The sequence below is a fragment of the Oryctolagus cuniculus genome, chromosome 7, assembly GCF_051225735.1.
Source record: "Oryctolagus cuniculus isolate XC-2025 breed Fujian yellow rabbit chromosome 7, ASM5122573v1, whole genome shotgun sequence".
In the NCBI taxonomy this organism is placed as follows: Eukaryota; Metazoa; Chordata; class Mammalia; order Lagomorpha; family Leporidae; genus Oryctolagus; species Oryctolagus cuniculus.
In genome coordinates, this window is record NC_142873.1 from 159336952 (window position 1) to 159360775 (window position 23824).

Below are 23824 nucleotides of genomic sequence, written 5' to 3' on the forward strand. Positions count from 1 at the left end.
CCCAACGCACCAGCAATTAGAAGCAAGCATCACCCAGACGTGCAGGTTGAAAATAACGCGAGAGTCCATGAAAGAGCTCCTGCAAGTCTGCTCCACTCACCTGCTTTATGTCCGACAGCGATCCTTGTGTTCCCTGATTAAATGTCCTTTAAAACAAGGTTGTGGCGCTGGTGTTGGGACTCAACACTGGCAACCCGTTCGGCTACTGGTGTGAATCTCAGCTGCTCCACTTCCAATCCAGCTCCCTGGGCCCCATGGGAGACCCAGATGGAGTTTCGGGGCTGGGCCAGGCCACGGGGGCAGTGAACCAGCCATGGAAGACTTCTCTCTCTGCCTCTTGTCCCTCCCTCCCTAACTCAGCCTTCCTAATAATAAAAACGAGGGGGTTCACTCTTGCTGTTTTTGGAGTATTTAAACACCACCAGTGCCCTGTCAGAATACAAACACACTCCCCCAGGGCTGGCAGGCCGTCCCCTGGGCCGCTCCTCTTCTCCCAAAGTAGAGACCCAGTGACAGGGCGACTGCTCGTGGCATTCTACAGGCACAGCCGCTCAGAGGCTGCGCGGTCCAGGCTCTCAAGTGTCTGAGCGTGACCAGGGGAAAGTTCTGGAAGCATCTCCAGGAGCCAGACAATTGAGGAAGAGTTCTTTAGAGCTGCTGCATTTGGGGCAGTGGTCAAGACCCCACTTGGGGTGACCACATTCCACATCGCAGTGCCTGGGTTTGAACCCTCGTTCTGCTTCCCATCCCAGCATCCCACAAACGTGCATCCTGGGAGACCCAGGCTCCTGGCTTTGGCCTAGCTAGCCCTGGGTATTCAGGAGTGGGCCCACAGATGGAAATTTTTTTTTTTTTTTTTGACAGGCAGAGTGGACAGTGAGAGAGAGAGACAGAGAGAAAGGTCTTCCTTTGCCGTTGGTTCACCCTCCAATGGCTGCCGCGGCCAGCGCGCTGCGGCCGGCGTACCGCGCTGATCCGATGGCAGGAGCCAGGTGCTTCTCCTGGTCTCCCATGGGGTGCAGGGTCCAAGGACTTGGGCCATCCTCCACTGCACTCCCTGGCCACAGCAGAGGGCTGGCCTGGAAGAGGGGCAACCGGGACAGAATCCGGCGCCCCAACCGGGACTAGAACCTGGTGTGCCGGCGCCACAAGGTGGAGGATTAGCCTAGTGAGCCGCGGCGCCGGCCGGAAAATCTTTAAGTACATAAAAATAAGGATAAATTTATAAAGCTCCCACCTTTGGTTTGCATGGGAGAGAAGGTAACTGTCAGGGCTGTAGGGGTGGCACACGGCACAGCAGGTTGAGCCACCTGAGTGACTTCAGTGAAGTCTAAGGTGCACGACAGGACAGGGCTTCCTAGTCCAGAACGCGTTCTGACTGTAGCACTTAGTGATGCCTTCGATTTCCATGTTCACCGTAAAACCTGAATTTCTCCTCCAGATGTTACCTAGAGGTTAAGCTTGCATCCCACAGGCATCCCACATCAGAACTGCAGTTCGAATCCCAGCTACTCCACTTCCAATCCAGCTTCCTCCTAAGGCACCTGGTAAACACAAGATGATGGCTCAAGCGCTCGAGCCCCTGGCATCCCCATGGGAGACCTGATGGAGTTCCAGGCTCCTGGCTTTGGGCCTGGCCCAGCTCCAGCTGTTGGGACCATTTCAGGAGTGAACTAGTGAATGGAAGATCTCGCTCTCTCACTGTCAGTCACTCTGCCTTTCAAATAAACAGATAAATAATCTTTTTAAGATTTTTTTTTTTTTCATCTCAGCAGCCCAAACACTTAGATCATCAATCTGTGTGGAAAAGTGGCAAAGACAAAGGAGAAACGGAGCTGGGAAGTTGGTCCTGTCCCACACGGCGCCACCAAATGCGCCGCTTCCTGCCTGCGCAGCAGCAAGAGCTTCAAGTCTCCACATCACTGTTTCCTCTGTATTTCCCGGGCCCGAGCCCGGGCCTGGGCCTGTCTCACGGTCAGTCCTTAGCTTGTGTCTACAGCACTACAAGCATGAGAGAGGACACCACCAAAAGTGTAGACTTAAATTAAATAGCATGATTTAATTTAGTTACTGCTTAATTCTGAATTCTCTTAAGTTAAAAAAAAAGTCATAATTAACTATTAACGTTAATGAATTTAAACCTTCCAGAAAGCATGAATCCAAAAGGAAATGTCCCACAGGAAATATGAGCCAGGTAGTTTATGGCCAGTTTCAGTCTCAAACGTTCTAAACAACAATGGGGAAAACAATCTCTAGAGCTTTCTGTCCGAGTCTCGCAGAACACGACCTTTGGGCCTGTCACTGGGTTCGGTCCTCTAACAGGTACACAATCAGCTCGTAGGTGGACAGCACAATGGCAGTGTTGGGGATCTGCCGGATGAGCTGGGCAAAGAGCCCCCGGTAGAAGGCGAGGTAGCCCTCCTCCCGGAACACCAGGCGCGCCGTCTGCAGGAAGGTCTTGTACTTGGTGCCCTCCTCCCGCAGCCGCGTCCGGATGACCTCTGCAGAGACAGGAACACCCAGTTATGCTGCAAGTCAGGAGAATGGAAGACAGCACACAGCTCTTTCACTCCACCGGACACTCTGAATGCCCTCTCAGGTCTGCTTGGATGGGACGACCTCAGATGTGCGGGCAAAGGAAGGTCAAGTTCTGTTCAGGACATCTTGTTCCCCCAGCCCTGGCCTCTCCTGGGCTCCTTCCCCTCTCTCCACTCGGCTCAGCATAGGAACCGCCCCCTCCTGTCTCGGCCTCCGCCCCAGACGCCCGGAGCCCCAGCACACCATGGGGGCCAGGACCTGTTCCTGCCTGGGCTGACCTTGTGCACTTGGCACAGCTGACAGAGCAGCAGGCTTCTCACAACAAAAGCTGCTCTTCACGCCACAATAAACTGAGCTTTCCTTTTTCTTAAAGTAGGTCAGCACGTTAGTAATTTTATAATTCTTAAAGAACAGGGGCAGGTGTTTGGCCTGGTGCCAGCTAAGCTTCCTGCAAACCATACTGGAGGGTCTGAGGTCTTTCCTGACTCCAGCCTCCTGCCCCTGCAGACCCCTGCCATCCACGTGGGACACCTGAACTGAGTTCCTAGTCCCCGGCTTTGGCCCGGTAGTGGCTGTTGCAGACTTCTGGGAAGTGAAGTGGCAAATGGGAGCTCCCTGTCTCTCTCAAATTAATCAGTTAACTAATCGAAAATAAACTTGGCCAAGCAGCTTACTCAGCACCCCATCCAGGTGGATGCTAAGTGATTTTTAAGTTTGGCTCCACATAATTTTTTTGAATCAAGGAATTTTACATAAAATTTAAAGTGAAATCAGGCTTCTGGTTCTCTGGAAGCACGAGGAGCTCCACATCACGGGGCCCAGGCAAGTGTGGCACAGTCAGCTGGGGCGGCCTGAGTTCCCACCACCACACTCTGTGAGGCTGCAACCAGCTTCACACGAATGTACTCACCTTACCTGCAGGTGGGGGCTGGGCATCCCTAACCCGAAAACCTGGAATGTTGTGAGCAGCAACACGATGCTCACGGAGTTTCAGGTTTTGGAACAAGAGGCTTAATGGGTAAAGTCTGTGCAGATATTAAAAGATCCAAAACACTCCAAAATCTGAAACACTTCTGGTCCCTAGCATTTCTGATAAGACAGCCTCAGCCTGTTGCATGTGTGTTGCAGCTTGCGCGTCACGAGCCTGCCAGCTGCTGACTGCTCGGGAAGAAGGCGAACCAGACCACGGGGATGGGCAAACCAGACCACGGGGATGGGCGAACCAGACCACGGGGATGGGCGATCCAGACCACGGGGATGAATGAACCAGACCACGGGGATGAATGATCCAGACCACGGGGATGAATGAACCAGACCACGGGGATGAATGATCCAGACCACGGGGATGGGCGAACCAGACCACGGGGATGGGCGAACCAGACCACGGGGATGAATGATCCAGACCACGGGGATGAATGAACCAGACCACGGGGATGGGCAAACCAGATCACGGGGATGGGCGAACCAGACCACGGGGATGGGCGAACCAGACCACGGGGATGAATGAACCAGACCACGGGGATGGGCAAACCAGACCACGGGGATGGGCGAACCAGACCACGGGGATGAATGAACCAGACCACGGGGATGGGCGAACCATACCATGGGGATAAGCGATGCAGGAAGCGCATCCTTTAGAGAGAGCAGCAGCTGCCATGAGTCCAAAAAAGTTTGTGGAATTTTTCTCAGTTGCATTTGCAGAAGAGGTTAAGGGAGCTTCTTTCAGATACTTCTTCAAACTTTCATAAATAGCAAAACAGATGATAGTTTCTGAAATTCCAGCGTAGGAGGCCGTCAGTCCTCTATAGAAGCCCCGGATGCCTTCTGTCTGGTAGACGTGGCGTGCGCACTGGAGCGTGTTCCTCTGCTTGGAGCCCCTCACTCTGCACAAAGGGGACAGAGGCCAGGTCACCAGCAGCACCCGAGAGCCTGCCTCTCACACCACGTCACCCGAGAAGACCTCTGGGTATACGGACAGCCTACAGGGTGGCGGAACGAGTGTGCCTGGTGCTGCGGTCAGTGACCCTGGCCCACCGGAGGGCCAGGCCAGTTAGTGGGGACACCTGACAAGCCCAGACCAGGTCTGTGCATCTGTGTCAAAGGCCATAAAAACACGCTCACAGCCTCTGACCTAGTTCCAGAAAGGGGCAGATGGACCATGATGTTCACCCCAGAGGAAATGTAATGCAATACCATCAAAACAATCCAAACATCTAAAAATAGGAAGAGATAAGAAAACCCGAGTACACACACAAGATTAAAATAGTCACAACAGCAGTAACAGACAGCTGCCTTCTGTGGGAAGTACATGTCAAGTATAATCACAATTAGGATGCAAAAACACCATAGGAAGATTCACACGTGTGCTGCTTTGAGTCCCAGCTGCTTCACTTCCAATCCAGCTCCCTGTTAACGTGCCTGGGAAAGCAGCAGGGGATGGCCCAGGTGCTTGGGTTCCCACATCCACATGTGAGACCCAGATGAGGCTCCTGGCTCCTGGTTTAGCCTGGCTCAGCTCTGGCTCTGGCAGCCATTTGGGAAGTAAACCAGTGGATGGAAGATCTTGCTCTCTTTTTTCTCCCTCTCTCTCTCGCCCCACCCTCGTCTCTGCTTCTTCCTCTCTGTAGCTCTATCTTTCAAATACATAAATAAATTTTTATTTAAAAAAAGAACTCTGAGGCTGGCACCGCGGCTCACTAGGCTAATCCTCCGCCTAGTGGCGCCGGCACACCGGGTTCTAGTCCCGGTCGGGGCGCCGGATTCTGTCCCAGTTGCCCCTCTTCCAGGCCAGCTCTCTGCTGTGGCCAGGGAGTGCAGTGGAGGATGGCCCAAGTGCTTGGGCCCTGCACCCCATGGGAGACCAGGAGAAGCACCTGGCTCCTGCCATCGGATCAGCGCAGTGCAGCCATTGGAGGGTGAACCAACAGCAAAGGAAGACCTTTCTCTCTGTCTCTCTCTCTCACTGTCCACTCTGCCTGTCAAAATAAATAAATAAATAAATAAATAAATAAAGAACTCTGACAGATGAGTATAAGGGTGCTTTTTCTAATTTAATTAATGAATTGGTTTGAGAAGCAGAGACTGACAGGTTCAGTCTCCAGATGCACTCAGCAGCTGGCACTAGGCTGGAGCCGGGAGCCCTATCGGGTCTCCCATGTGGGTGGCAGGGGCCCAGCACTCACCTGCTGCCTCCCAGGGTCTGGGTCTAGGAAGCTGGAATCAGGAGCAGAATCTGAGGCGGAACCCAGGTGCTCCCCCACGCACAGCACGTGGGCATCTTAGCCGCAGGGCCCGGTGCCCCACATATTCTTCCTCATCATTCTCATCTCCAGATCCTGTATTTTTATTCTATTATTTCTAAATGTATAAAATTATAATCATTGAATAGGTCATAAAATAACGGGTAAAATACTTGATGCCACGGGCAGGAGCTCTGGTGCTCCTCCCTGGCCTGAAGGCTGGGGGACTGCACACACTGCAGACCCAGGACCTGCATGTGCCAGCTTCAACTGGCCTCTCTCCCTTCTTCATCCTCTTCCCAGAGGCAGTTCCCACACCCCAGCTGGAACGACCTTTTACACACAAAGCCAATCATGCTTCAAACCCTCCCACACAGGTTCCTCCTCCCTGCACTACTGACACTTGGGTCAGATGGGTCTTTGTTGACAGGAGTACGTATACTGGAAAGCACCCAACCAACCTGTGCCCCTAGAAACAGCTCCAGGGGTGGGTGTTTGAGGCGGGGGTTAAGACACCACTTGGGATGCCTGCCTCCCACACTGGAGGGCCTGGGTTGGATCCCAGCTCTGTGTCTGATTCCAGTTTCCTGCTAACGTGCACCCTGGGAAGCAGCAGGTAATGGCTCAACTGCTTGGGTTAGGGAGACCCAGATAGAGTTCCCAGCTCCTGGCTGTTGCAGAAATTTGGGGAGTGAACCAGAGGATGAAAGATCTCTGTCCATCTCTTGCTCTCTGCCACTCAAACTTTCAAATAAATAGAAAAATTAAAATTAAACAAGAGTCCCCGGCGAGTTTCAGGGCAGAAGTTAAGTGTATGTCAGGGGTGTCCTGGAGCAACCCTGAGGCCTGAGGCACTTACTGTTCTCCTTACCGACGTCCTCCCATCTAAAGAGAGGCCGCAGGAGAGGAGTCCACGGTCCTCACACTGGGGCGGGGCCTGCACAGACACGCAGTGACCATCTGAGGACTCAGGGAGAAGAACTTAACCCAGTTTGTTACCTTGCTCCTCTTCTCCCCACAATGCTGCAATACAGATCTCAAAACCAAGGGTGTTTCCACGTAGGAAAAACCAGAGGGGATGGCTGAGGACTCCATCCACCCTGTGCCACAGCTGGAACTGGGGGAAGGAAATCCCCCCCACCCCCGGAGGATTCTGATATGAAGAAGGAACATCAGTGACTTACTTCCGTTCTAGCTGCATCCGGGTTTTAACCATCCATATAGGATTCATTAAGGAATTTGTGATAAAAGCTGCAAGAAAAAACAAAGCACCAGAAGCAGTCATCAGTGCACAGTCAGTACTGCTAAAGCTCTCCGCATCACACAGCGCCTTCCGAGGTCAGGACAGCGATGGCTTAGTAACAACAGGGGCAGAAGGGAGCAGTTCTATGCTGCACATGGAAGCCACGTTCCCCTCCAATGTGACAGATGCTGATGCTGGTTATGGGACCCAACAGAAGTCACTACATGGTCTTTTCAACCTCTAGGTGGTGCTGTTGGTATTTCTGTTAATGTGCTTCCTAAGATAAATATGAAACTCTTTTTTTTTTTTATGATTATTTATTTTCATCTACTAGAAGGGCAGGGCAAGAGAGCGAAAGCAAGCACAAGAGTGAGAGAAATGCCTTTCATCGGCTGGTTTACTCGGCAAACGCCAGCAACAGCCAGGGGTAGGCCAAGCCAAAGCCAGGAGCCCGGAACTCTGTCTGGGTCTCCCAAGTGGGTGGCAGGGGCCCAAGCACTCAAGCTCTCATATGCTACCTCCCAGGATGCATTGGTAGGAAACTGGATCGGAAGCGAAGTAGGCAGGACTTGAGCCAGCCCTCCGATATGGGAGGCAGGTGCCCTAAGCTGTGGCCTAACATGCTGTGCCACAATGCCTGACCCCAAACTCTTAAAACTAAACTTACACGCTAAGATTCAGAAAATAAAATTAATTTTTAATCAATTTTAATTAATTTGAGAGGCCGAGTGAGAGTGAGTGAGAGAGAGAGAGAGAGCCACAGAAAGAAATCTTTCATCCACTGATTCATTCCCCAAACTCCTGCAACAGCCAGGGCTGGGTCAAGTCAGAGCCAGGAGCCAGGAGCTCCATCTGGGCCTCCTATGTGGGTGGCAGGGACCCAAGTACTTGAGCCATCATCTGCTGCCTCCCAGGCACATTAGCAGGAAACCTGATCAGAAACAGAGGTAGGACTCAATCCCAGGCACTCCAACCTGGGATGCAGGCACCCCAAGTGGCAGCTCTATCCATCATACCACTGCCTGCCCCATACATAATCTGTTTTAAACAAGTTGATGATCGAATCCAAAAGACCATCCCTTATCTAACTTGGAATAGAATTAAATCTCCATTTACCTGAATCCAAACTTGGAAACTTGACACTTGACTAATCACTCCAGGAAGCTGAAGCCTGACTGATCTGCTTATAGGAGGGTTATTTTGGTAAAGCCATTGCCATGCTGACGGTGTCACTCATCAGACTCCAACACCTCAGGCCTCCACAGTCTCAAGTCAGCAGACAGATCAGATACTAGGAAAACCCCAGATTCCTTCAACCTGGCTTTGTCTACCAGGGGTTCTTCTTAAGTTAATTTTGCTAAAGGTACAAAACTCCTTAATAGCTTTTGGCTTATGGCTCACTCTCTGTTGGGTTAAACCAAGAGCAGCCTGTTTTGGAACTCTTTGTGAAACGACATGGAAATCGCCACAGTAAATGCAAATGCTCTTCTTGACTGAAGGAGCTTTTCTTATAGACATTATTTTCTACTCAGTGTCCAGAAATTATAAATATTCAGACAGGCTGATTTTTTTTTTTTTTTACAGGCAGAGTGAACAGTGAGAGAGACAGAGACAGAGAGAAAGGTATTCCTTTTGCCGTTGGTTCACTCTCCAATGGCCGCTGCGACCAGTGCACCGCGCTGATCCGAAGGCAGGAGCCAGGTACTTATCCTGGTCTCCCATGGGGTGCAGGGCCAAAGCACTTGGGCCATCCTCCACTGCACTCCCGGGCCACAGCAGAAAGCTGGCCTGGAAGAGGGGCAGCCGGGACAGAATCTGGCGCCCCATCTGGGACTAGAACCTGGTGTACCGGCGCCGCTAGGCGGAGGATTAGCCTATTGAGCACCGGCCACAGGCTGTAATTTTACTTGGAGTAACTAAGGCAGTCAAAAGTGGTGTGTAGGGACCGGTGCCGTGGCGTCATGGATAAAAGCCATTGTCTGTTGTGCTGGCATGCCATGTGGGCGCCAGTTCAAGTCCCGGCACGTCTGATCCAGCTCTCTGCTGTGGCCTGGGAAAGCAGCAGAAGATGGCCCAAGTACTTGGGCCCCTGCACCTGTGTGGGAGACCTGGAAGAAGCTCCTGGCTTCAGATCAGCGCAGCTCTGGCTGTTGCAGACAATTGGGGAGTAAATTAGTGGATGGAAGATCTCTTTCTCTCTGCCTCTGTCTCTCTGTAACTCTGCCTTTCAAATAAATTAATAACTCTTTAAAAAAAAAACTGGTGTGTATACCTTACAATCTGGCAGAGGTGGACATTTTTCATGAAATGCCACTTTAAATTCTCTAAAATACCCTTCTATTTAAGCAAACACAAAACTCTCTATGAAAAGACGGCCGGAGCGGGAGTCTGGCCTAGCCATGAAGCTGTTTGGGACAACCGCATCCATGTCAGAGTGCCTGGGGTTGAGCCTTGGGTCTTCTTCTGAATCCAGCTTCTTGCTAATGTGTGCTCTGGGAGGCAGCAGGTGATGCCTCAAGTACTTAAGTCCCTGCCACACGTGGCAGACAGTTGAGGTTCAGGCTCCTGGCCTCAGCCTGATCCAGCCTTGGCTATGGTGGGCATTTGGTGAGCGAGCCAGCAGATGAGGTATCTATTTTGCTTTCTACCTTTCAAAAAATAGAGACAGCCACACCAAACAATTTACAAGCCCATGCTGCTTGTTAAGCACTTCTTGGCAAAAAAGTCCTGCCATGGGGGCCGGTGTTGTGGCGCAGCAGGCAAAGCCACCGCCTGTGACGGGGGCATCCCATATGGGGGCCGGTGTACGACCTGGCTGCACCACTTGTGATCCAGCTCCCTGCTAACGCACCTAGGAAAGTGCCTGAGCCCTGGCCACCCACATCAGAGACCCAGATGAGGCGCCTGGATTCAGCCTGGCCCCCCCCCCGCCACTGGGGTCGTTTCGGGGAGTAAACCAGTGGATGGAAGATCTGTCTCTCCTCTCTGTAACTCTGATTTTTAACATAAGTAAATCTTCAAAAAAAATCATGCTATGAATTTCTGTATTAAGTGGAATGACTCCCTGAAAAAGGAAATAAGCTCAGGGCCTGCGCTGTAGCATAGTAGGTTAAGCCTCCGCCTGCGGCACCGGCATCCCATACGGGTGCTGGTTTCAAGTCCCAGCTGCTCCACTTCCAATCCAGCCCCCTGCTAATGTGCCTGGAAAAGCAGTAGAAGATGGCCCAGGTGCTTAGGCCCCTGTACACGTGTGGGAAACCTGGAAGAAGCTCTTGGCTTCTGGCTTTGGATCAGCCCAGCTCTGCCACTGCAGCCATTTAGGGAGTGAACCAGCAGATGGAAGACTTTTCTCTGTCTAACTCTGCCTCTCAAATAATCTCTCTCTCTCTTTAAAGGATATAAGCTCTCAAAGTTGTCACTGGTCCTACTGAAAAAACTCCATTGCTGGGGTGGGCACTGTGGCATAGTGGGTTAGGCCACTGCTTAGAATGCCCACATCTCACAGTGGAGGGCTGGTTCAAGTCCCAACTGCTCCACTTCCAATCAAGCTCCCTGGCTAATGCACCCGGGAAAACAGCAAATGATAGTCTAAGTCCCTGGGCCTCTGCCACCCACAAGAAACCTAGATGGAGTTCCAGGCTCCTGCCTTTGGCCTGGCCCAGCCCTGGTCATTGAAACCATCTGGGGAGTGAAGTAGTAGATTGAAGTCCCCCCGCCCCACCTCAACCCTCCTCTCATCCCGTATCTCTGCCTTTCAAATAAATAAATCTTTAAAAAACTAAAACTCCACTCCTGGGGTAGGCGTCTGGCACAGTGGGTTAGGCTGCTGCTTGAGACTCCCACTTCCCATACTGGAGTGCTGGTTCGAATCCCAGCCACTTCATTTCCAATCCAACTCCCTGCAAATGTGCTTGGGAAGCAGCAGATGAAGGCTCAAGTGCTTGAGTGCCTGCCACTCACGTGGGAGACCCAGATGGAGTTCAGCCTGGCCCAGCCCTGGCTGTTCAGGCCACTGGAGAAGTGAACCAATGGGTGGTGGAAGACCTCTGTCTCTGTCACTCTGCCTTTCAGATAAACAAATCTTAAAAAAATACACATTGCCAGCCGTGACCCCTGGCTGTACAGAGGGTGTGCTGGGCACCATGGGGTGAGACCAAGACAGCAGCTCTGGTTTTAGGAAATAATTTAATGAGGAAACAAAGACGTGACTGGAAGACATATCAATCTTTTTTTTTACAAGAGGCACAACCCCAACCAGCAGCATGCATGAGATGGTGTCAAGTCTGAGGGGAATGAACAGCCTAGTGGTCCAAGAACAGGAGGTCCAGGCACACACTGTTCTCAGACTCACTCCATCAGTCCTAGCACAGAGCTTCAGAGAAACCAGTTCAGGTGTGGAAGACACAGTCAGTTTATCTCTTAACTTCCAGAAAAAACCACACTCGCTCTAGCAAAGTGAGGACACTCCTCTCTCTCATAAGGACGTACCTGCAGAGCCAGCCGAGAAGATGTGCACGATGTTGCTGTTAGGCACGAAAATGCCATTGAACTGCTCTTTGGCTTTGGAGTAGCACGCAAAGTACACAGCCCTGTTAGAACAGAGAGAGGACGCATAAGGAGACCATTACTCACTATAAAGTATACCCTCCGAGACATTCAGGAAAAACTCACGGGAAAGAAGTTGACATGCAACCAAAAACTCGACCTCATCTGTGCTACAACCAAAAACTTGCACAGGCACTGCCAGGAAGCTCCGGCTTGCCCCTCCAGACACACAAGTGTCCAAGATAATCGAGGCAACTGAGACTGTGGAATCTGTATACGAAGTCCTTCACGCTCCTCCCTTGGGATACAGGCTAATCCTTGAAGCACCAACATATAGCTAACTTTTGAAATTTATAACACTTCTAAAATATCCCACATTTGTTCTGCTTATACCAAGTGAGCACGTCAACTACAACTGGACTGTTCAGACTCAGGACAGTCTTAAGATTGGCACAGAAATGGATGCAGTGTGGCTGGTGGCTACTGCGCGTGGGCAGCGTGGGCAGCGCAGCTCTCTACAGACAGCGGGAAGCCTTGCCGAGAGCCGAGGGCCTCGTTTCCGGGAAAGCGGAGCTCAGAAGCCTTCCTGACTCCTCCCGCCAGCGCTGGCGAGCGCACGTGAACCACCGGGGACCTCTGACGATGCTCGGTGTGCCCTGAGGTCGCACGCTGCTAGCCAGCTCCTGGGAACAGCCACGTGCTGACCACACGCTACGCTCAGGGCAGCCAGCAGACTTCAGGTGATGACTGCGTGCTAACTTCCATACCTGAGACCCACCCCGTTACCACCGCTTCTCTGTGGTCAGCTGCATCTAAGTAAACCCAGCACAGCAAAGGAACTGACCAGCAGGGGCTCCTTGGGTAAGAAAGGACTCGGCATCAGACGGCTTGCAGGGAGCTCACAGAGCAACGCGGTGCTTACCTTGACGGCGCGACTCCAACCAAATTTGGACCCAAGCCTCGGAAAAGTGACCTTGGTCCCTCCTTCTCCAAGATCGACCTAATAATAAGAGGAGATATAACTTCATAAGCTCCCAGCCCCGGAGGATATACCAGAGGCAAGGCTGATGGTGAAGAGTGAAGCCTTCTGACTGAGCTGCTGATCTGCCACAACACAGGACCAGCGGGCCCCAGCACATGCCTCGCTTCGGAGGCACTGATCAGACGAGCTTTCCAGAAGCATCCCCCTTGCTGACACAGGAGCAGGATCTCCCAGGTTTGGGGCTGGCAGGTAGAGCCACTGCCTGCGATGCCAGCATCACATACGGGTGCAGGTTTGTGTCCTGGTTGCTCCACTTTTGATCCACTTCCCTGCTAATGCGCCCGGGAAAGCAGCAGCGGATGGCCTAAGTGTTCGGGCCCCTGAACCCACATGGGAGACCCAGATGAAGCTCCTGGTTCCTGACTTCAGCATGGCCCAGTGCTGGCCATTGTGGCCATATGAGTAGTGAACCAGTGGATGAAAGATCTGTCTTTCTCTCTTTCTGCCTTTCAAAATAAATAAGTAAATATGAAAAAAATAAAAAGAAAAAAACCTAGTAACTCTCAGACTGGATGAGCATTATTTAAAGCCAAGGCCTAGTATCTCAAGTCTTAGGACTGCTTCTTCTGTTTCTTGTGGGAACATATAAAAGGATACTTCAACAAACTCAAGGGAAATGGAATTAACTGGTAAGTTTATTTTGGTGCAAAAATGTTAGAAATTCATACTTTTTAGTGATACGCATTTTCATGAACTTTTTGAAGACCCCTTCTATACACGAATTTCAAAAGCTTTTCTGCAATAAAGCAAAATCCATTACTTACATTTTCCAGACTTTTTAAGGTATCTCATACATAACAAAATTTACCATTTTAGTCATTTCCTAAAGCATTTATTTATTTAATTTGAAAGGAAAAGTGACAGAGAGCGCGAGTGCATGAGAGGTCGATTGACTGATCTTCCACCTGCTGATTCACACTCCAAATGCCCAGAACAGCTGAGATGAGGCCAGGCCACAGCCAGGAGCCAGGAGTTCCATCTGGGTCTCCCCTTTTGGGGGCAGGGACTCAAGTACTTGGGCACTAGCAAGAAACTAGACACAGTGGAGTGGAACTTGGACCCCCACACTCTGATATGGGGTGTGGGCCATCCAAGTGGCAGCTTAACCCACTGCACTGCAACATCTACCCCAATTTTAATCATTTTCAAGTGCAGAGTCCATACATTAGTGTTACGTATATGCATATTAAACAAGTTTACATTTTTGTGTGGACACCACCACCGGAAGATGAAACAAATCCTGCACTCCTGAAACCCGTAAAGCACTCCTCCCTCCTGCTAGCCCTGGCAACCACCGGTCTGCTGTCTCCAGAATGCGCCAGCCAGGAACCTCACAGCATTCCATCTTTACCTTCACTTAGCAGAGTGTCTTCAAGGCTCACCCATGCTGTAGCACAGGTGGGTCAGACTTTCCTTTTTTTTTTTTTTAAGATTCATTTATTTATTTGAAATGTAGAGTTAGAGAAAGCAAGATCTTCCATCCACGGATGCACTCCCCCCGCCCCGCCCCCCAGTGGCTGCAATGGTTAGGGCTGTGTCAGGCTGATGCCAGGAACTTCTTCTGGGTCTCCCATGTGGGCGCAGGGGTCCAAGCACTTGGGTCATATTCCGCTGCCTTCCCAGGCACATTAGCAGGGGGCTGATCAGAAGTTGAGCAGCCAGGACTTGAGCCATATGGGAGGACAGCACTGTAGGCTGTGGCGTGACCCACCGCACCACAGTGCCAGCCCGACTTTCCACTGCTGTGTGTACATTCACTTACTCACTGACCAGCGGCCACCTGGGCTGCTGCGCTAACGCTCAGGGTGCTATGGCCCCGGGGGCAGGGTGTGCGAACGCCTTTCAAGTTCCTGCTCTAATGCTCTCAGCTGGATGCTGAGAAGCAGAGTGCTGGATCACAAGGTCACTGTTTAACTTTGGGGGAACGGTCACACTATCTCCCCAGCGGCTATACCGCCTTCCATTCCTACCAGAAATGCAAAAAGCTTCTAATTTCTCCATAAACTCAATATTATTTTAAAAAAGGTTAAATATGGGGTATTTCAAGATGCCACTTGAAGGGCCGGTGCCCATCAAGTAGGTGAAGCCTCTCTACCTGTGGCTCTGGCATCCCTTGTGGGCACCGGTTCACGTCCCAGCTGTTCCTCTCCTGATCCAGCTCTCTGCTATGGCCTGGGAAAGCACTGGAAGATGGTCCAAGTCCTTGGGTCCCTGCACCCATGTGGGAGACCCAGAAGAAGCTCCTGGCTCCTGGCTTTGGATCAGTGTAGCTCCGGCTGTTGAAGCCATTTGGGGAGTGAATCAGCAGATAGAAGACCTCTCTCTCTCTCTCTCTCTCTGTAACTCTGCCTCTCAAATAAATAAGTAAATAAATCTTTTAAAGAAAAAAAGGGGTTGGCCAGCGCCGCGGCTCAATAGGCTAATCCTCCACCTGCGGCGCCGGCACACCGGGTTCTAGTCCCGATCGGGGCGCTGGATTCTGTCCCGGTTGCCCCTCTTCCAGGCCAGCTCTCTGCTGTGGCCAGGGAGTGCAGTGGAGGATGGCCCAAGTGCTTGGGCCCTGCACCCCATGGGAGACCAGGAGAAGCACCTGGCTCCTGCCGGATCAGCGCGGCGGCCATTGGAGGGTGAACCAACGGCAAAAAGGAAGACCTTTCTTTCTGTCTCTCTCTCTCTCACTATCCACTCTGCCTGTTAAAAAAAAAAGGGGGGGGGCAGGAACTATGGTGTAGCGGGTAAAGCCACCACCTGTGTTGCTGGCATCCCATACAGGCACCGGTTCAAGTCCTGGCTGCTCTACTTCCAATCCAGCTCTCTGCTATGGCCTGGGAAAACAACAGAAGATGGTCCAAGTCCTTGGTCCCTGCACCCACGTGGGAGACATGGAGGAAGCTCCTGGCTCCTGGCTTTGGGTCAGCTCAGCTCTGGATGTTGTGGCCATTGTGGTGTGTGTGTGTGTGTGTGTGTGTGTGAACCAGTGGATAGAAGATTCTCTGAAACTCTGCCTTTCAAATAATCTTACAAAAAAAAAAGATGCCACTTGAAATACCGGTATCCAGGGCCGGCGCCGTGGCTCAATAGGCTAATCCTCCACCTTGCGGCGCCGGCACACCGGGTTCTAGTCCCGGTCGGGGCGCCGGATTCTGTCCCGGTTGCCCCTCTTCCAGGCCAGCTCTCTGCTATGGCCAGGGAGTGCAGTGGAGGATGGCCCAGGTGCTTGGGCCCTGCACCCCATGGGAGACCAGGAAAAGCACCTGGATCCTGGCTCCTGCCAGGATCAGCGCGGTGCGCCGGCTGCAGCGGCGGCCATTGGAGGGTGAACCAGCGGCAAAAAGGAAGACCTTTCTCTCTCTGTCTCTCTCTCTCACTGTCCACTCTGCCTGTCAAAAAAAAAAAAAAAAAAAAAAAAAAAAAAGAAATACCGGTATCCAATCACACAATCAGAGTGCCTGGCTTCAAGTACTGGCTCTGCTCCCAATTCCAGCCTCCTGCTAATGTGCACCATGAACGCAGGGTAGAGCGGAGACCAGAACTGTATTCTGGAGTCCTGGCTTCAGCCTGGCCCAGCCCTGGCTGTTGTAGACAGCTGGCAAGTGAGCCAATAAATGGAAGGTCTCGCTCTGCCTTTTTTTTTTTTTTTTTTTTTGACAGCCAGAGTGGATAGTGAGAGAGAGAGACAGAGAGAAAGGTCTTCCTTTTGCTGTTGGTTCACCCTCCAATGGCCGCCGTGGCCAGCGCACTGTGGCCGGCACACCGCACTGATCCGAAGCCAGGAGCCAGGTGCTTCTCCTGGTCTCCCATGGGGTGCAGGGCCCAAGCACTTGGGCCATCCTCCACTGCACTCCCTGGCCACAGCAGAGAGCTGGCCTGAAAGAGGGGCAACCGGGACAGAATCCGGCGCCCCGACCGGGACTAGAACCCGGTGTGCCGGCGCCGCAAGGCAGAGGATTAGCCTAGTGAGCTGCGGCGCCGGCCTCTCTCTGCCTTTCAAATAAATATAAAGGAAAAAGTTTGAAAGCATTCAACTGTCCTGGATTAGGAGCGCCTCAGAAAATCCTCGAGGACCACACAGAGCATTCTTCAGAGGCATCTTTCTACTCCAAAACAGTGATTCACATCGGTTAAATCTCTTCTTCAGTGGTCCCATTTGTAAAGCATCCAATAGAATTCACATCACTGTGGGCTTCTCTAATCTAACCTTCCGCTATTACTGAGGATTTTTCTTTACTTGGCAGAGCGCTTCCAGTGTGAAAGCATTCTAAGTTGGTCCAGCTCACAGATAATCACATCCCAGTCAAAATTTACCTCCATTACAAGACACTGGGAATGTAATAAAAGTTACCTTTTACTTCATGGAAAGATGTTCCTATAATGCCAACAGTAAAGTGAGTCCTACCAATCCTATTCTACCACTTCTACATTTCCCATTAAGAAAAAGTTTCTGGGGTTAGCTTCATGGTGCAGCAGGTAAAGCCACTGCCTGCAAAGCCCGCATCCCATACGGGCCCTGATTCGTGTCCTGGCTGTTCCACTTCTGATCCAGCTCCCTGCTGATGGCCTAGGAAAAGCACCAGAAGAGGGCCCAAGTGCTTGGGTCCCTGCTACACATGTAGGAGACCTGGAAGAAGCTCCTGGGTCCTGGCTTCAGTTGGCCCAGCCCTGGTTGTTGTGGCCACCAGGGGAGTGAACTAGGAGATGGAAGATTTCTCTCTCTCTCTCTCTCTCTGACCTTCAAATAAACAAATTAATTAATCTTAAAAAAGTTTCTAAAATCAAGCTGAAATTTTTGGTGCAAAAGAGGCTAGGCTGACATTTTGTTCCAAGGCATGCTGGGTAATGTTAAAGTATTGTCCATGTACAGCTTTCTTTTCTTCCTCTAATCGCCACAGAAATGCATGCCTGATATTCCCCGAATGTACAAACTACATCAGATTTTTTAAAACTTTTGCTTATTTTTCTTTATTGGAACAGCAGAGTGACGGGGGGTGGGGGAGAAAGAGAAAGAGAGAGACACTGAGATTTCACCCACTGGTTCATTCCACAATTGCCCATAGTAGCTAGGGCAGGGCCAGGTCAAAACCAGGAGCTGAGAACTCTAACTGGGTCTCCTATGTGGGTCGTAGACACCCAAGTACTTGAAGAAGAATGGGACTTGAACCCAGGCACTCAGATATGGGATGTGAACATCCCAAGAGGCATCTTAACCTCTGTGTCACAATGCTTACCCCACATAAGTTTTTTTTTTGAAGGCAGAGTTAGACAGAGAGAGAGAGAAAGGTCTTCCTTCCGTTGGTTCACCCCGCAAATGGCCACTACGGCTGGTGCCGCGCCAATCCGAAGCCAGGAGCCAGGTGCTTCCTCCTGGTCTACCATGCGGGTGTGGGGCCCAAGCACTTGGGCCATCCTCCACTGCCTTCCCGGGCCACAGCAGACGGCTAGACTGGAAGAGGAGCAACTGGGACAGAATCTGGTGCCCCAACTGGGTCTAGAACCCAGGGTGCCAGCGCCGCAGGTGGAAGATTAGCCTAGTGAGCTGCAGCTCCGGCCCCACATAAGATTTTGAATCTTAGCTTCTTGTCTCCTAATTATTTTTTAAAAGATTTAATATTTTATTTATTTGAAAGACAGAGTTACAGAGAGAGGTAGAGCCAGAGAGAGAGAGAGAGAGAGGTGTTCTATCCACTGGTTCACTCCTCAAACAACCACAATGGCCGGAGCTAAGCTGATCTGAAGCCGGGAGCTAGCAGCTTCTCCCAGGTCTCCCACGTGGGTTCAGGGACCTCAGGGCTTGGGCCATCTTCTACTGCTCTCCCAGGCCACCACAGAGAGCTGGATTGGAAGTAGAGCAGCCAGGACTCAAACTGGTGCCCATACAGGATGGCAGCACTGCAGGCCAGGACTTTAACCCACTGTGCCATAGCACCGGATGCTTGTCTCCTAATTATTTTAGATGCTCATAAAACATTTCAATTGTTTAACATAAAGAATATTTTTAAGAAGAGATTTTATTTATTTATTTGAAAGGCAGAGTTACAGACAGAGAGAGGGAGAAACAGAGAGAAAAGTCTTCCATCCCCAAATAGCCTCAATAGCCAGAATGGGGATGCTCCAAAGCCAGGAGCCAGGAGCTTCTTTCAGGTCTCCCACGTGGGTGCAGGGGCCCAGGGACTTGGGTCATTCTCTGCTGTTTTCCCAGGCCATAAGCAAAGAGCTAGATTTGAAGAGGAGCAGCCAGGACACAAACCAGCACCCACATGGGATGCTTGTGTGGCAGGCGGAGGCTTTGTATGGTGCCACAGGACCAGCCCCTATTTGTTAGCTTTTAAGAGCTTTTCTAAAGAGTTGCAGGCTAGGGGTGGCTAAGCTGCTGCTCACATTGGAGTCACGGAATTGAGTACTAGTTGTACTCCCAATCCCAGCTTCCTGCCAAAGCACACCTTGGGAAGCAGCAGGTGATGGCTAAAGTACTTGACCTCCTGCCACTGAGGTGGGGACCTGAATAATCTTCCCAGCTCCCAGCCTTGGCCTGGCCCTGTCCCAGCTGGTGAGGGCATCTGAGGAGTGGGCTAGTGGATGGAAGCACTATCTCTGACTTTCAAATAAACAACACATAATTTCTTAAAAGCAGGAGGCTAGGGGCCAGCGCTGTGGCATAGTGGGTAAAGCCGCCGTCTGCAGTGCCGGCATCCCATATGGGCGCTGGTTTAAGTCCAGCTGCTCCACTTCCAATCCAGCTCTCTGCTGTGGCCTGGGAAAGCAGTAGAGGATGGCCCAAGTCCTTGGGCCCCTGAACCCGCATGGGAGACCAGGAAGAAGCTCCTGGCTCCTGGCTTCAGATTGGCCCAGCTCTGGCCATTGTGGCCATTTGGAGAGTGAACCAGTGGATGGAAGACCTCTCTCTATCTCTCTCTGCCTTTCCTCCTCTCTCTCTGTAACTCTGACTTTCAAATAAATAAATAAATATTAAAAAAACAAAAGGCGGCAGCTAGCAATTACACAAGAAAAGGTATTTAGATAGGAAAGGAAAAGGTACAACTACATTCACAGACAGCATGGTCTTACACTGAAATGCTAAGGATTTTCCAAGGGACAGATTTTATGGTATGTGAGTAATATCTCAATAAATCTATTATTCAATAGTAAGACAGACTTCAGTTCCATTGACATAATTCAACTATTTCAAAATATGAGAGATAATGGTCTTATTTACTAGTCATAAGATCCTTTCTTTTCTGGCAGACTAAGCCTAGCCCCCTCGCTCCCCTTTTAAAAGATTTTATTTATTTATTTGAAAGGTGGAGTTACAAAGGTAGAGGCAGGGAAGGGGGTGTCTTCCATCTGCTTGTTCACTCCCCGAACGGCTGCAATGGCTGAAGCTGGATTGATCTGAAGCCAGGAGCCAGGAGCTTATTCCAGTTCTCCCACATGGGTGCAGGGGCCCAAGGACTTGGGCCATCTTCTTCTTCTTCTTCTTTTTTTTTTTTTTTTTTTTGACAGGCAGAGTGGATAGTGAGAGAGAGAGAGACAGAGAGAAAGGTCTTCCTTTGCCATTGGTTCACCCTCCAATGGCCGCTGCGGCCGGCACGCTGCGGCTGGCGCACCACGCTGATCCGAAGGCAGGAGCCAGGTGCTTCTCCTGGTCTCCCATGGGGTGCAGGGCCCAAGCACTTGGGCCATCCTCCACTGCACTCCCTGGCCACAGCAGAGAGCTGGCCTGGAAGAGGGGCAACCAGGACAGAATCCGGTGCCCCGACCGGGACTAGAACCCGGTGTGCCAGTGCCACAAGGCGGAGGATTAGCCTATTTAGCCGCGGCGCCAGCCCTTGGGCCATCTTCTACTGCCTTCCCAGGCCATAGCATATGGGCGCCAGTTCGAGTCCTGGCTACTCTACTTCTGATCCAACTCTCTGTTATAGCCCGGGAAAGCAGTGGAAGATGGCCTCAGTACTTGGGCCCTTGCACCCACATGGGAGACCCAGAACAAGCTCCTGGCTCCTGGCTTCAGTTTGGCTCAGCTCCAACCATTGCAGTTATTTGGGGAGTGAATCAGCAGATGCAAGACCTCTCTCTCTGTGTCTCTAACTCTCTCTGTAACTTTACCTCTCAATAAAATAAAATAAATATTAAAAAAAAAAAACCAAAAAAACATGCCGGGGGCAGCACTGTGTCATAGCAGATAAAAGCCACCACCTGCAGTGCCTGCATCCCATATGGGATCCGGTTCAAGTCCCGGCTGTTCCACTTCTGATCAACCTCTCTGCTTATGGCCTGAGAAAGTAGTGGAAGATGGCCCAAATGCTTGGGCCCCTGCACCCACGTGGGAGACCCAAAAGCAGCTCCTGGCCCCTGGCTTCAGATCAGCTCAGCTTTGGCTATTGTAGCCATCTGGGGAGTGAACCAGCAGATGGAAGACCCCCACCACCACCACACTCTGCCTCTGCCTCTCTCTAGCTCTGCCTTTCAAATAAATAAAATACATCTTTAAAGAAAAACAAAATAGTTGCTTTACCATTCCTGATTTAAAGAGAAAAAAAGTGTCCAAACATAGTTTTAAAAAAAGGCTAGGATCTCTGAAGAAACACTCTCCCAAATAACCCCTTGAAGTGACCCGTCCTTGTGACATAGTAAATAGCAGATTCCCAAAGGCCGCACGTATTCTCCTCTAAAGTGTAGTTTCTCTCTGTGGTCCCCAGGATGCACACTGTGCAGCTCCAGGAGTCACTTAAACACGGTTACGGGATCTCGGCCCAGGAAGCCTGCAGCCCTCATCCATAATGCAGCAGGAGCGCATGTCCTCAAGTGACTCAGGCCTTTTAGAACCGGGGAAAGGCTGTCTCCATAGTTACGAATATTAACAGTTGGAACAAAGTCAAATCTCTCTTACATAATCCAGACGTCTAAGCTATCTGGATGTTTATAACAAACACTCTTCTGGAACAATCCAGCTCCTGCTATAAATGGCACACTTCAGCTTCAAAATAAGTATGGAAGGGTCCAGACGCATTTTCCCACAGTCACACAGACTTTATTTTAGAAAGAAATACAGGAAGAAAATAGGACCTTGTTTTCAATAGGACCCTGTTATTCTCTCACTGGTTTCAGATCATAAGAGGCACACCACAGACCAGCTGGAGACAGACATCTCATCTGAATATGTCAGTGTGTAAGACAGACTTGGGATGGGCACTTAGTCCAGTGGTTCGCGTGCCTGGACATTCCATGTCAGAATACTTGGGTTCAATACCTGGCTCTGCTCCTGATTCCAGCTTCCTGCTAATGCAGACATGGGGAGAACGTGGCGATAGCTCAAGGGGTTGGGTTCCCGCCACTCACACAAGACCTGGATTGAGTTCCCAGCTCCTGGCTTGGCCCCCCATCCAACCACAGTCGTTGGGAGTATTTGGAGAGTGAACCAGCATAGATGGGAGCTCTCTATGCCTCTCAAATAAATTTTAAAAGAAAAGAAAAAATAGAGATACTAGCTCACAAGTATGTATATTACTTTCCAGAATAAAAAGTTTTGGAAAAAAAAATATAAGGAACCTCAGAATTTAAAGGTTAGGAGTTCTGTTGAAAAATAATACCTGTTTTAAAGCAGGTATCTGAAATAAATAAAGTTCTTGCATTGCTCTGGTAAACTTAACAGCAAGGGCCTGAGTCTGCCCACATCTTGCCTTTTCTTAGTTAAAAAAAAGGAAAGAACTGCTGATTCTCCAGTGGATCTTCCCTCGAACAGGCTAACCTGATGTGAGACGCCAGCAGTGGTTTACATTTTGAAAAATAAACTTCCTGGAGCCCGCACTGTGGCGCAGTAGGCTAGGCCTCTGCCTCCCAGCACCGGCATCCCATATGGGCGCCAGTTCATTTCCCGGCTGCTCCTCTTCTGGTCCAGCTCTCTGCTTGTGGCCTGGGAAAGCTGTGGAGGGTGGTTCAGATCCTTGGGCCCCTGCCTGCGTGGAAGACCCGGAAGAAGCTTCTGGCTCCTGGTTTTGGATCGGCCCATTTCGGGCTGTTCAGGCCATTTGGGGAGTGAACCAGTGGATAGAAGACCTTTCTCTCTGTTTTTTCCCTCTCTCTATAACTCTGCCTCTCAAATAAATAAATAAAATATAAATAAAAAATAAACTTCTGGTAGACAAATCCTCTTGTGAGACAGTTTCTTAATGCAAGCTTCTGTGGCTGGGTTTGAAGGAATGCTCCCCGACTCACTGGGGTTAGGGATCATCTCTGTCTTCTGAGAGTGTGAAGAGAAAGCAGAGAAGGGGTCAGCAGCACAGGGCAGAGCCTGGGCCTTGTCCTTGTTTCAGCATTGACCGGCTGAAGAGCCCTCAGTGCCTGGTCTCACTGTCCTTGCCTCGGGCTGGCTGCTGGGACGAGCAGAGGCAACAATCCAGGTGAGAGGCTCACACAGCCCCCCGCTGCCACACCACTGCCCCGGCCTCTCCCGGGGACAGTCTCTGGGTGAGCACTGAGGCTCAGCAGCCTGTGCACAGGGAGGGCCTGCCTGCCCTAGAGCCAGCATGCTTCCTTCCCAAGAGAATCAGGCAATCTGCACGCTCCTCTTTTGCCTTGGCTACCAAGAAACTCAATTAAAAATCCTATGCCTACAAAGCACAGACAGTGCCTAGCACAAGGGCAGCAGCTAGGATTCACTCACAAAGGGGCCGGGTGGTACACCTCTATGTGCACTATCTTACTCCCAGGCCAACACTCAGTCTGTGACAGGCAACATTCTAGGTGCTCGGGGACACTTCAGTAATCAAAACAAACAAAAGCCCTATTTCCAAAGAAGTTCCATGGGGGTAGGAAACAGAAAAGAATGTAAATAAACAAACTACATTGCATTCTGCATGGAGGTTAAGTGCCTTGGATAAAAATAAATCAGGAAGAAGGGATGGGCTGGGGGTGGGGCTCAGGTTTAAACAGCTTGGTCACTGTGAGGCCCTCCCACACAGGTAACAACTGGGAACCAGCTCACAGACCAATTCAGTGGAAAGACCCAGTACTGGAAAGTGTCCCTGGCCTTTTAACAGAGCCACACGCCGGGTTCTAGTCCCAGTTGCTCCTCTTCCAGTCCAGCTCTCTGCTGTGGCCCAGGAGGGCAGTGGAGCACGGCCCAAGTGCTTGGGCCCCTGTACCCACATGGGAGACCAGGAGGAAGTGCCTGGCTCCTGGCTTGGGATCAGCGTAGCGCTGGCTGTAGCGGCCATTTGGGGG

General features: G+C 51.0%; 1 protein-coding gene across 3 annotated transcripts in view; it reads right to left on the reverse strand.

The window, feature by feature from the left end:
• Positions 1-2034: 2034 nt before the first annotated feature.
• The window catches only part of SLC25A33 (solute carrier family 25 member 33), a 37951-nt gene continuing 16161 nt past the window's right edge, over positions 2035-23824 (reverse strand). For all 3 annotated transcript variants that reach the window (XM_051856882.3, XM_089301517.1, XM_089301518.1), the window contains exons 3-7: positions 12488-12565; positions 11509-11609; positions 6962-7028; positions 4141-4421; positions 2035-2501 (exon numbers count right to left, since the gene is read on the reverse strand). In XM_051856882.3, the coding sequence (XP_051712842.2) occupies positions 2299-2501; positions 4141-4421; positions 6962-7028; positions 11509-11609; positions 12488-12565 (730 nt within the window). In that variant the 3' untranslated portion in view covers positions 2035-2298. The remainder of the gene's footprint in view (positions 2502-4140; positions 4422-6961; positions 7029-11508; positions 11610-12487; positions 12566-23824) is intronic.